Source organism: Bos taurus, chromosome 5 (genome assembly GCF_002263795.3).
Source record: "Bos taurus isolate L1 Dominette 01449 registration number 42190680 breed Hereford chromosome 5, ARS-UCD2.0, whole genome shotgun sequence".
Lineage (NCBI taxonomy): Eukaryota > Metazoa > Chordata > Mammalia > Artiodactyla > Bovidae > Bos > Bos taurus.
In genome coordinates, this window is record NC_037332.1 from 102,495,112 (window position 1) to 102,508,987 (window position 13,876).

The window sequence follows — 13,876 nt, forward strand, 5'->3', positions numbered from 1 at the left end:
TGGCAATAAGAGTTCAGGATCTGAGCCACAGTCCTTCAAAACCTAGGAATAAAATTAGCATGAAGTGAAGTGTTAGTGAAGTCGCTCAGTCATGTCCGACTCTTTGCGACCCCATGGGCTGTAGTCTACCAGGCTCCTGTGTCTGTGGGATTTTCCAGGCAATAGTCCTGGAGTGGATTGCCGTTTCCTTTTCTGACCCAGCAATCCCCCTACTGGGCATAAACAGTGAGGAAACCATAATTCACAAAGACACATGTAACTCATTCTTAGGGCAATACATAGCGTAAAAGAAAAATTTTGGCATTCTCAAACACAGAAGTCTCAATAGAGATTAAAATTACATTAACTTTGCTGCTATGTTATAGCTCCCATCTCAGGCTCCATCACTAGATCATTATTTAGCTTAAATCAGTTTCCAGTTGTTCAGCCTCCCAGCTCTCTAATCATTGCTGTTTCTGCAGGAAACCAAACCCAGGTGCTGCCCCAGTGCAAGTACCCCGTGTCTGAACCAGCGGCCTCAGCATCCCCAGAGGAGAGCGCCCCCTACTGCTCAGGTGAGGGTCCCACAGAACAGAAGACCCTTCTCATTCCCCTGTCAATGCCCCATTGTCCCATTTCTCTCTCCTCAGACAGCAGGCAGCTCCGCCTGGTGGACGGGGGCGGTCACTGCGCCGGGAGAGTGGAGATCCTTGACCAGGGCTCCTGGGGCACCATCTGTGATGACGGCTGGGACCTGGACGATGCCCGCGTGGTGTGCAGGCAGCTGGGCTGTGGAGAAGCCCTCTATGCCACGAGGTCTGCTCACTTCGGGGCAGGATCAGGGCCCATCTGGCTGGACGATCTGAACTGCACAGGAAAAGAGTCCCACGTGTGGAGGTGCCCTTCCCGAGGCTGGGGGCAGCACGACTGCAGACACAAGCAGGACGCTGGGGTCATCTGCTCAGGTCTGCGCTGCACACTGTCCACAGGCTGGGGAATGGGGGTGGCTGGAGGATGGGGTTCTAAGCCCTGAGGGAGAGATGCTGAAAGGACTAGAGAAGGAGGCTTTCTCCCATGGAACCTGTGGTTCCAGCAGACGTGAAGACGAGGTGCTTTCACTGCCTCCTGCAGCAGCTGACGTTTTTGTTCTTTCTTCTCAGCAGTGTTTCCTGGCAGAGCCGTTTCTTACAGTTTCCACACGACAGCAGAGCTCTCTTTTCAGTTCCCTGTGGTAGTAAAGTCTAGAGATCCCGTTGATGCTGTAATGAAAGCACAGATTTACTCTGTTCAGTTCTATTTGCTAGGAGTCTGCTGACGGTCTCCGTGGGCCAACATCCTGGTGCTCACAGAGCTGCGTTCTTCCTGAAGGCACAGGGAGGACTCCTTTCCCAGCCTTTCCTGGTTTCTTTGTGACCTCTTTCCTTGGCTCAGAGCCCTCTTCTTCTTCAGACCTACAGCAAACTATGTCTCTTCTGAGCATTCTTCTTTACAATTCCCTCTAACTGGAGCTTTGCAAGGTTATCCATTTAAGGATACCAGGGATAAGAAGGTGATTAGGCTGGACTCAGGTGGTTAATTCACAATATTCCAGCTTAGTCTCACCATCCCAAAGTCCTTATCTTAGTAACATCTGTAAAGTCCATTTTCAAATGTAAGGTAACATATTCACAGGTTCCACAGATTATGATGTAGAGATTTGTGAGTTCATTATTCTGCCTACCCACCCCCCACCCCAGTATCCACATCACATCCCATTCACAGATCCTTTTTAGATTTTACCAGGAAGCAGGATCTAGCTCCCCCTGCTTGCAGGTACCCAGATTAGTCTTTCTCTCTGTTCATATCCATGACATCACTGTGGTAGAAATAGACACAAAAAGACAAAGTAAGATGAAAGGGAGACGAATGTCATTCTTGTCACCTAGTGGACATTTCCTCAACTAGGTCAGGGATGTATAGTCACAAATTCTTGGAGAGAGGAAAACCCAGAGCACTGAGTTGGGTGTTGTTCACTATGTCCTGTTTCCTCTCCTTTTCAATCTTAGATTTCCTGGCTGTCAGGATGGTGAGAAAGGACCAGGAGTGTGCTGGGTGGCTGGAAGTTTTCTACAATGGGACCTGGGGCAGTATCTGCCGCAGCCCCATGGAAGACATCACTGTGTCCATGATCTGCCGACAGCTTGACTGTGGGAACAGTGGAAGCCTCACCACTTCAGTTGCTCTTAGGGAAGGTTCTAGACCCCGGTGGGTAGATAGAATCCGTTGTCAGAAAACTGATACCTCTCTCTGGCAGTGTCCTTCTGACCCTTGGAATTACAACTCATGCTATCCAAAGGACGAAGCCTATATCTCATGTGCAGGTAAATTACTGTTCTGTTTTTGTGTCTGTCCCAACCCCGTAGGATGTTGTTAGTGTGATTTTATGTTTTTCAGTCTAAGTGATGAATTTAGGTTGAATCTAGAAAAAGGTGGGCTATGTTTCTGTCTGTGTTTCCATGTATTTGTATTCGTTGTGTGGTATGGACCTGGTAAACAGCAAAAAGATAAAGAAATTTCAGCTTGTGGCAAGATGTAGTTAATGTCTCAGCCCATTAGATGATGAAACCTCTGTTTTTACTTGTTGTTTGGATTGAGCCAAGGACCTTTGATAATCTTGTTTGGGAACAAGACCAGCCCCAGCAGTCCCTGATCCAGCACTTCTCATCATTGCTTCTACAGGAGGGAAACACAAGAGCTGTCCAACTGCTGCCCCCTGCACAGGTACGTCAGCCCCACCCCCTCCCCTGTGGCTCCCAGGGGCTCCTTCCTCCCACCAGGGGAGTCACAGGAGGGGCTGCTGCCTTTTCAGACAGAGAGAAGCTCCGGCTCAGGGGAGGAGACAGCGAGTGCTCAGGGCGGGTGGAGGTCTGGCACAGCGGCTCCTGGGGCACCGTGTGTGATGACTCCTGGAGCCTGGCAGAGGCTGAGGTGGTGTGTCAGCAGCTGGGCTGTGGCCCGGCCCTGGAAGCTGTGCCAGCTGCGACATTTGGCCCTGGAAACGGGAGCATCTGGCTGGATGAGGTGCGGTGCGGAGGTCGGGAGTCCTCCCTGTGGGACTGTGCTGCTGAGCCCTGGGGGCAGAGCGACTGCAAGCACGAGGAGGATGCTGGTGTGAGGTGCTCTGGTGAGTGAGGGGCTCGGTGTTCATCATAGTGAGTGGAGGACAAGTGTGAGTTTGTATCCAGAGCACTTCCTGGGATAACCTGCTGCTTTGTGCTCTGGCTCGAGAAAAAGCTATTATCTGATTTCCTGGGATCTGGGAGAGAATGATATGCCCATAATGATAGATGTAACCTGGTGGCTTTTTCCAATTAACTCAGTACAGTAATCCATTCTTTTTTTCCTTCTCTCACTGTGAGAGAACAGCAGTTCCCTCCAGCCATGGAAGTAAGTGGTTCTGCTGCTCTGAGCAGTGTGATTGTGGAGATCCCCATATTTTCAGGCACCTGCACTATATATCTTTATATTTCAACAAAACTACCCATATCAGTACAGAAAACCTTAATGATCTCATGTTTACAATCCTGTTAAGCAGTGGCAACTGATGTCCTCCAGAGCTTTACCAACTTTCATCCTGTAAAAATCCTCTAGAACCAAAATGAGAAGACACTTGACATAGCTCAGGGAAAGACCTCTGTCAATCACATCTTGGGATTCAGGCAAACCCATTGTGTCTTACTGGTGACTTCATGGTCTTGAAGACTCAGAAGAAGACCAGTATAAGGACAGAAGGGTTTCTCTGGACTTATGACCCTCCTAAAACCCTATGGTCCACTTTGACTCAGCTCCAGACCCTGGCATCCTCTCCCTTCCCATGATCATCTGCATCATCCTCGGAGCCCTTCTCTTCATGGTCCTCATCATCCTGGGGATTCAGCTACACAGATGGAGAGCAGAGCACCAAGGTGGGCCTTAGGGATGCTAAATGATCTGGAAAGTGGTGGGAAAGGAATTGAGTCTGTTGTGACATCAAGAAAGTGCACAAGTATTGGTCTCCATGCTCATTATCTGGTAAAATCCCACCTTTTCTACAGTAGACAACAGGATTTGAAAGAATGGAATCCTTGGTCCTGGGTCGAATGTAAAATTTCTTGAGAATTATGACTTCCTTTGTGAACAGTGCCAGTGGATATTGAGTGTGAGATCAAGGTCAGGGTCAGGAAATCTAGTTCTGTTCCATGTAGCTAAGAAAGGAGCCTGAGCAGCCCAGAGTGGTTCCCCAAGGGGCAATGCTGGAGAGCACTGAAGGCCTTTTCTGTTGATAAAGGGATTAACTCCAGGGTCAGTCTCTAACTCATGCCACTTTCCCAGAGTTATCTGATTTTGAAGCTGCTGTTGATGAAGCTGTGTACCAGGAGATTGATGACATCATAAAACCAGGGAAGAAGGACCTGTTGGACAGCCAAGGTAAGTCCCACACCCTCCCCTCTGATCATGAGTTGGCTGTGTGTTATTTTCAGCAAACAGAGACCTAACCTTATTAAGCCAACTTCACATGGAGTTCCAAGCCTTCTCTCTACAAGTCTGAAGTCTCAATATTTCCTCTAAACTATGACAGCAGGCATCCTACCATGACAGGGCAAAGGTTTCCATTTTTCTATGATGCTTTTCTCCCTACCAGGTAACCTGTCTGATGACTCAGCAACTAAGCTGCCGTATTACACAGGGGATGATGGAGAGGATGGAGACCCCGACTCTGCCTCAGGTAGCAGGTCTTCCCTTGGATGGCGGGGATGCGGAGGAGGAATTGTGTCTGAGGATCTCTTCCTGTGATTAAGACATCACAGGATGTCTTAATCATCCACAGGGAAGGATCTCTTTTCTCTAGTTCACAACAACTTTTTCCCTCTCTTGCCCACTCTATGACCTCAGAAGTGGAAAGGTCAGACCTAGTTCTCTGTATTCATGGCCACTTCTACCCAGTTACAGACTGAATATGTAGGGCTTCCCAGGTGGCGCTAGTGGTAGAGAACCTGCCTGCCAATGCAGAGAGATAAGAGATGCTGGTTTGATCCCTGGATCAGGAAGATCCTCTGAAGGAGGGCAGGGCAACTGACTCCAGTAGTCTTGGCCAGAGAATCCCCACGGACAGAGGAGCCTGGCAGGCTACAGTCCACAGGGTCTCAAACAGTTGGACACAACTGAAGCAACTGAGCATGCATGGATCTAATAGTACATTATTATCTAATGTACCATTAAAGATTTTAAGACCATTTAAAAAAAATCTGAAACTGATAAACTCAAAATTGTGTGGCTAAAGAGAACATTGGAAACTATAGTTGGATCCAGATTCAGTCTGATATTTTAATTATTTCATGGATTTTTGTATATATTGAGACACAAATATTGCTATTGATAAGCCCTGGAATATATGGAGTGATCAGTGCTGGTAGTTACCAATTACCAGAAACTCTTACTTACAAGGAACTGGAGAAAGGACAATGTCCTCTCTGGGTCTTCTCCAGATAATAAAGATGGACAACCCCTGGAGGTGAGATCCTAAGGTCAACCAAGGTCTAGAAGGGACTGAAACCCAGGCATCTTGTGACTGGGATGGTGGGATATCCTGTCTCTGAGTAACAGATGTCCAGGATCCCTCTCCCACCAGCTCTGTGTCTCCCAGAGCCCTAGAGAGCACACAGACACCTGGGTTCTCTTGGTCCAGATTCATCCTCCCCAGTCACTGATAAGTGCACAGTATATGTTATAAATCTGTATCATATGCTTGAAATAGTACCTGAAACTCATAGCATAATAGCTTTTGTTGATGCTTTATGATATGAGAGACCGTGTTAGAAAAATATGACTGACCCTGATATATTGAAATAGTTAAAAGATTTAAATGATTTCTGAGCACTGTGAGATCAAATACATGCCTTTGACACGACCTTGGAATATAGAGTCTATATTTATCAGTTGTTTGAACTTCTGCATTAGAAAGGACTTAGGCCATCACATAGTCCAACACATACTTTGCTATTCCACCTAAGTCCGTGTCTGTTTACAGATCCTCTGAGACAGCGTATCAACACCACAGGAAATGGTTATGATGATGTCGATGAGTTACCTGTTCCTGTAAATCTTTTCTTCCCTGGGATGAATGAAAATAACTTTTCCCCAGAGGACAGAGGTGGCGCCCGTTATTCCCAGACAAGTGAGTTGACAGCTCAGTAACCTGACTTCATCGTGTGGAGAAGATGAGTTTTGACCCACTTAACAGTCAGTTGTTCTTATTGTTGGAATTGGGGTAGACTCTTATACCTAGATGGGCTTCCCGGGTGGTGCGATAATAAAGACTCCACCTGCTAATGCAGGAGACACAAGCGGGTGTCTTGTGTCTTGATAGGGTTTGATCTCTGGGTTGGGAAGGTTCCCTGGAGGAGGGCACGGCAAACCACTACAGTATTCTTGCCTGGAGAATCCCATGGACAGAGGAGCCTGGCAGGCTATAGTCCGTGGGGTCGCAGAGAGTCGGACATGACTGAGCATGCTCACATGCACAGAGAAAGAAGAATGCCTTCCTGGACCTTTTCCAGTTAGTAAAGATGGACGACTAAAAGGGACTGAAACCCAGGCGTCCTGTAACTGGGATGGTGGAATATCCTGTCTCTGAGTAACAGATGTCCAGGCTCCCTCTCCCACCAGCTCTGTGTCTTCCAGAGCTTCAGAGAGCACAGACACCTGGGTTCTCTTGGATCAGGTTCATGCTCCCCAGTCACTTTTATGTGCATAGTATGTGTTACAACTCTGTACCACATGCTCAAAAAGAGTACCTAAAACTCATAGCATTATAGATTTTGTTGATGCTTTATGATATGAGAGACCATACTAGAAAAATATGATTGACCCTGATATATTGGAATATTTAGAAGGTTTAAATGATTTCTGAGCACACTGAAATAAACTACATGCCTTTAACAGCCCTGGAATATGGAGTATATATTAGTCATTTATTTGAATCTCTGCCTCAGAAGGGACTTGGAGCATCACTTAGTCCAACTCATATTTTGCTTTTTCACCTAAGTTCTTATCTGTTTTCAGAGCCTCCGGGACAGAACATCAACACCATAGGAAATGGTTATGATGATGTTGATGAGTTACCTGTTCCCATAAATCCTTTCTTCCCTGGGATGAATGAGAATAACTTTTTCCCAGATGATAGAGGTGGTGCCAGGTATTCCCAGACTGGTGAGTTGACAGCTCAGTAGCCTAACTTCATCATCATGGAGAAGATGAGTTTGACTCATCAACAGTCAGTGTTTCTTTACTATCAGAACTGGGGTAGCCTTGTTTGGGTTTCCCTGGTGGTGCAGTAGTAAGGACTCTGCCTGCAAATGCAGGAGACAAAAGAGACTTGAATTCGATCCGTGAGTCAGGAAGAGTCCCTGGAGAAAGAAATGGCAACCCACTCCAGTATTCTTGCCTGGAAAATCATGTGGACAGAAGAGTCTTGTGGGCTATAGTCCACGGGGTTGCAAAGAGTCAAACACAAGTGAGCACGCATGCACCACATATACCAGGTATTATTGACTTTTTATTATCTCTGGAATATTGGAGCTACTTCATCTCTTCTAAGAGGAGAACATACTGTGTTCTCTTGTCCATGTCCATCATCAATTGGATAAAGACACATTTGTATGAGTTACAGAGGCTTTGTTTCCATTTTCATACCCCAAATTGAAATATATGTTTTGACAATAAATTTGGAGATTTTTCAAATTGTGAGAACTAATCTGAAATGTTTTTAATGGCAGTATAAATTAAATTTATGAGCTATAAAGCTTGTTTTGAGAAATCTGTGTAACCATATATTTAAAGTTGATTGCTCACTATTAAAGCAGAATCTGAAATAGCCTTAACTACAGAATCATAAATCTCAGCACTAGATGGGAACCAAGAGAAAATTTTCTCTCACTTCAATTGCCAGATGAAGACCCTCATTCCCAAGGACTAGGCTTTCTGCCTATATGTGGGGATATGGTCCCTGGGGAGCAGGAGGTTGTGAAATTTGGTTGAGTTGCCCATTTCTGGCATCTGACAGAGGACCCAGAGTGTTCTCATAGAGCTTGCAGGTCAGGCTGGTTCTGTTGCTGAGGTGCTCAGAAGAGGGCATCTAAGGCACTCTACAGAGGTCATCTCCTGTCTCTACTTCTTGAGAAATCAGACCCACCGAGTGTTGAAGAGGCATGCACATCTCCTTTCCACTCCTGGCCATTATTGGTCCATCTTCTTTCCAACTTCCAAGGTCCAGACAAGATGTTGCATGGAGTAGCTGAGTCAGTATGAAGTAGCTCAATCTAGACTTTTAGACAATGCTGGGTGCTCCCCCTCACCTCAGATACTTTGTGGCCCCTTTTACTATCCTTCCATCAAAGGTTGTGTCTTGTCATTTTGTCACCACTAAAACCAGACTCTCCTTACTGTTTCAGGCATGTCTCTGAAGTCTCTGAGAGAAACTGTTGACTCTGGGGTGGAAGAGAAGGAGTCCTCATTGGTCCTGAGACAAGAAGAGCCTGGATATGATGATGTGGAGCTTAGCACCATGTAGCACCATGTTTGAAGCAAGAAATTCTTAAAAGACAACTCTGTAATATTTTTTGTCAAATAAATGAGAATCCTGTCTTCTTCATAATTATTGTTTTTACATGGAACTATGATTAAAGGATTTTTTTTTTCCTCTGTAGAAACCATATCATTACCTGCGACACAGGGTTTTACATTGAAAGTTGCCATGAAACATAATCCCTGACATTTTCATGTCTTTGTAACTTACTCCATTCTGCCAGAATAAAGTATTTATGGGTGGTAAGTGCCTGTGAGGTTTCAGAAAAATCCTAGAGACTTTCACTGGGTCTTCCCAAATAACATAGGACAGGCCTCCAAGCTTAACATGCTAAGTGCACTACAGATAGGAAAGAATTTCCTATAAATACTTTCCCCACATGACATTCTGGCTGCCTTGTCATAATTAATACTCTGCAGAGAAGTTTTCTTGTTTTTGTGACAGACCGTGGAACGATAAACCCTCCCAAACCACCCCTCACAAAAGGCCCCTTCACAGGCCACATGGATAACTTGGAATGATTGCCCTCATCTTCCTGATCTAAACAGTCCAAAAGTCTATTCACCAACTCCTGGCCAGTTTTGAGCACTCAATCCATAATAGGCTCATCCTGAGACTCTCCCAAGTCTAGGTGGGAAATCTTGTCCTCCTCTCCTCTCCCATAATTTTATATGATTTTTATCACCCAGAATTATAGTAACCAGCTCTTTTGGCTTCATGGATACTGTGAATCAGGAATAAAATATAATATTCTTTATAGGTTCACTTTACTCTGTCACTTATTTCATCACTTCCCAATGGCAAATGGCCACATGAGCTGCACTTGGAGAAGCCCTAGGGATCTCTAATCCCCAGCACAGAAAAAAAAATTACAGAGATTACAAGCATGAGTGTAGGTTGGAGCCTTGGACATCATCCAGAGCCATCAACTAAATAACAGGTTGGCCACAAATCATACTCAGGCCAGCACTCTCAGGTCTTATATTAGTTCAGCAGCTTCTCCAAATGTCCACAATGAAATGGGACGGGAGTCAGGGTATTGTGGAAATGTATTGTTTACTTGGTCACCCCTATAAGACAGCTTTCTCTACCCTGAACAATCACAGCAGGATCACATTTACATTTTCAACAGTTACCAGATTAAAGGACTCTTTAAACAACGTGTTTTCAGAGAAGCCTATTGGTCTGAAATTCTTCCTCTAAGAGTTCAGTCGTATCAGATGCCTCCATTGACATCAATAAAACTCAAATAGCCCCAAATTCCTCATCTTTCTGTCTATATCCCTTCTTCTAGATCCCCTCTGTCTTATTCTCCAATTTCTTGCCCCTTTATCCCACCTGATGCCCCTCAGTGGTGGGTCGGATGGTAAAGAATCTGCCTGCTGGGCAGGAGACCTGGGGTCGATCTCTGGGTGGGGAAGACCCCCTGAAAAAGGGAATGGTAACCCACTCCACTCCAGTATTCTTGCCTGGAGAATCTCATGGACAGAGGAGCCTGGCAGGCTACAGTCCACAGGGTGGCAAAGATTTGGACACCACTGAGTGACTAACATTTTCACTTTGTCCCACCTGGATACAGGGTGTGAGGTAGCACCGATTTGCCCTTCACCAACTTGGAGAGAGATACGAGTTGATGTAATTCACTTTAAATGCTAGATAATTGGACAGACAAGAAATGACAACATCCTGAAGAAGTAGTAGAAAGTGATGGAGAGGCAAGACTGGATTTAAAAGGATTTGATAACCAACTAGACATGGGAGAAGAGAGATAAAGAGTCTATATGCACTTGAGGAAAAAACTGAAAAAAGTAACCTAGGGAATGGGAGATAAAAAGGAAGAGGTAGTTATGTAGAGTGAGATTTTTAATTGGCCTTGAGAATTTAGGCAGGTTAAGGAAAGCTGTATGCATTCTCTTCCACCAGCCAATTTCTTACCCTCAACTTTGAAACTCACACCCAATCTGGTGCCCAATAACTGAATAAAAACAGATGGTGTGACATCTCGGGAAAGGGGAAGAGCATATAGGAAGGTTTAGGATTTCCGCCCCCCACACAAGTTCACCTTGCTAAGAATGAAGGTGTGAGTGTGGACAAAGTTTAGAATCTGCTGTCTAAGAAGAGTGACCTGGAGCATTTCTGAGCCTGAGTGAAGTCATGCCTTAATTAGCATTTGGGGGAGGTGAGACAAGTCAGTTCACTCATCTGGTATTTCCTTATAAGGAAATTGTGATTGAGTACCAATCCTCTAAGAGCATTTGGAATGAATCTTGCCATTGTCAACAAAGCAAAAAGTTATTTTATTGAGAATATTTCATTATGAGCAATTTCCATATAATACAATTATAGGTCAGCACTACTCTATTAAAATATGGGCAATTAGAATATCTGAGACAACATCTCATATTTAATACATCATGGGGAAGTAACTATGGATGTTTCCAGAGCACTTAGTTCAACATCATCGTACCCAGTGTCTGCTTCCTCCCCCTGGAGCAACCAGGGGCTCTCTTCTTCTTCCCTAGGATCAGCCACCTCTCTAGAGATATTCAGAGAAGAACCTGAAGTAGGAATGAAACATTTGATTAGAACTGAAGCAAAGGGACCTGACAGAGCCCTGTGGTGGAAGTGAGTCAAATAAGTGGTGATGACAAAGCATCCCTGGGATCCAGGTGCACTCAGGGAGGCTCAGGCTATTTCATGTTTATTTCAGTGAGGATGGATCAGGGCTGTCTTCTCAAGATCTGGCCCAGGAATTGGCTAGTTAGTGGTCCAGTGGTCAGGACTTGGTGCTTTCACTTCTGTGGCCCAGGTACAATTTCTGTTTCAGGCACTAAGACCTGCAAGTCTTGCAGCACTGCCCCTCCCCACCCCCAACCCCCCAAAAAAAGATTCAGCCCATCTGAGGTCTCAACTCAAATGGGAAATCCTGGATTAAAGATCTGTTCCCAGGCTACACAATCAGCAAGGAGATGCCCAAGAAGGGAAGAATCTCTAGAAGGGGTATAAAATTTTCTTTTTTCATAATCAACAGGTCTGAATCAACAAGAAGAGGGAGGTAGAAGATCACATCTGGAGAAATCTCAGCTCCTCACTGACCATCCAACTCTGCTCTTGGTGGTCTTGACTTGTGTTCCCCAAAGCCCACAAAAAGCAACCACAGGATCCTTCTGCAGTTGCCCCTCCCCCAGGAAACACATGAACCTCAGATGGAGAAATACCCTTGATGGAGAATGAGTGTATTTCCTTGGCCACTGAAATGTGTGGAGCAGATTAACATGAACCTGCCCACAAATTCTGAGTCCATAATCCACCATCATGCTTTTGTTTTTTAGGGCCATATATACCATCCACTTTACACATATTTGGGTTGACCTATGGTCAGAGTGCATTTTAAAGTATAAAAATGCTTTACAAATTCCAATACTAACATAGTCTTTAAAATCTCTAACTGCATTTCACATATGAGACAGCACAAAAGGTTATTCAGTTATTCTATTTTTGTATTAGGTAAATATGCTCAAGTAATCTGCAAGTGTTAATGCAGGCACATGAAGGATAAAGCCATGCAGACACAGTTACTAATACTAGAGTGCTTCCTCTTCTCCCCAGGAGTCTGAAAGCATTAAAGAAAGGAATAAGATCAAAATGATGCTATCAACTATTTGAGGTCATCCAAAATTGGAATATCTATGAGGGATGGACACTGAGCAGCTCAAATTCACCATTTCCAGGATAGAGACCAAAGATTGCAGGAGATCAGCTAACTCCACTCACCTGTCTGAGAGGACCTCGTCACATCCACCTTCTCTGGGGGCACTTCCTCCTCACTCCCCTGAGAGGCAGAAGGAGCCCCAGGCAATGGTACCTCTTCAGCATCATCGTAATCCTCACCAAGGGCATCAGTCCTCTGATCTGGGGCTTCCAAAGGCAGAGCAAGGGTCAGATGAAACCACAGGAAGTGGGTTGGTCTGGGAAATACCTAAGATCCCTTCTGACCCAGAGTTTCTGAGCCACTAAACAAAAGTACCAGTCACTCTTTGCTGCAACAGAATTTTTTCTAAGGTTGTATTTCATGCTGGTGTGCCCATAAACCAAACAAATGATTTTATACATATCAATACTTCCTTTGCCAACAAATGTCTATATAATCAAAGCTATGGTCTTTCCGGTAGTCATGTATGGATGTGAGAGTTGGACCATAAAGAAGGCTGAACATCAAAGAATTGATGCTTTTGAATTGTGATGTTGAAGAAGACTCTTCAGAGTCCCTTGGACTGCAGGGAGATCAAAACTGTCAATCCTAAAGGAAATCAACCCTGAATAGTCACTGGAAGGACTGATGATGAAGCTGAAGCTCCAATACTTTGGCCACCTGATGTGAAGAACTGTCTCATTAGAAAAAACCCTAATTCTGGGAAAGATTGACAGCAGGAGAACAAGAGGATGACAGAGGATGAGATAGTTAGATAGGATCACTGACTCAATGGACATGAGTTCAAGCAAGCTCCAGGAGCTGATGATGGACAGGGAAACCTGGCGTGCTGAAGTCCATGGGGTCACAAAGAGTCAGACATGACTGAGCAACTCAACAACAACAACAACAACATTTCCCGATTAAAATTACATATCTCAAAGCAACTCTTATACCAATGAGCATTACTATAAAATTTTGACAAATTATGTTTTCCAGATGTTGTTGTTGTTGTTCAGTCGCCAAGTCATGTCTGACTCTTTGCAACTCCAAGGACTGCAGAATGAAAGGCTTCCCTGTCCCTCACCATCTGCCAGAGTTTTTCCAAGTTCATGTCCATTGAATCGGTGACACCATCCAACCATCTCATCCTCTGTCACCCTCTTCACCTTCTGCCCTCAATCTTTCCCAGCATCAGGGTCTTTTCCAATGAGTCAGCTGTTCCCATCAGGTGGACAAAGTATTGGAGCTTCAGCTTCAGCATCAGTTCTTCCAATGTGTATTCAGTGTTGATTCCCTTTAATATTGACTGATTTGATCTTCTTACTGTCCGAGGGACTCTCAAGAGTCTTCTCCAGCACCTCAGTTCAAAAGCATCAATTCTTCAGTGCTCTACCTTCTTTATGGTCCAGCTCTCACAACTGTACATGATTACTGGAAAAACCATAGCCTTGACTATACGGACCTTTGTCAGCAAAGTGATGTCTTTGCTTTTTAATACACTGTCTAGGTTTGTCCGAGCTTTTCTTCCAAGAAGCGAGTGTCTTAATTTCATGGCTGCAGTCACCATCCACAATGATTTTAGAGATGTTTCCAGATAATGT

The 13,876-nt window shown here is 44.9% G+C and overlaps 2 protein-coding genes across 2 annotated transcripts in view; one reads left to right on the forward strand and one right to left on the reverse strand.

The window, feature by feature from the left end:
- Positions 1-8,650, forward strand: part of LOC786796 (antigen WC1.1) — a 118,566-nt gene extending 109,916 nt beyond the window's left edge. Inside the window, 11 exon segments of the mRNA XM_059887262.1 lie at positions 462-554; positions 630-944; positions 2,025-2,339; positions 2,698-2,739; positions 2,828-3,142; positions 3,804-3,923; positions 4,330-4,425; positions 4,640-4,723; positions 6,026-6,172; positions 7,060-7,206; positions 8,448-8,650. Coding sequence (XP_059743245.1) covers positions 462-554; positions 630-944; positions 2,025-2,339; positions 2,698-2,739; positions 2,828-3,142; positions 3,804-3,923; positions 4,330-4,425; positions 4,640-4,723; positions 6,026-6,172; positions 7,060-7,206; positions 8,448-8,566 — 1,793 coding nt within the window. The 3' untranslated portion in view covers positions 8,567-8,650.
- Positions 8,651-10,943: 2,293 nt separating this feature from the next.
- Positions 10,944-13,876, reverse strand: part of LOC112446746 (antigen WC1.1-like) — a 44,183-nt gene continuing 41,250 nt past the window's right edge. Inside the window, 2 exon segments of the mRNA XM_059887257.1 lie at positions 10,944-11,139; positions 12,356-12,499. Of these exon segments, the coding sequence (XP_059743240.1) occupies positions 10,994-11,139; positions 12,356-12,499 (290 nt within the window). The 3' untranslated portion in view covers positions 10,944-10,993.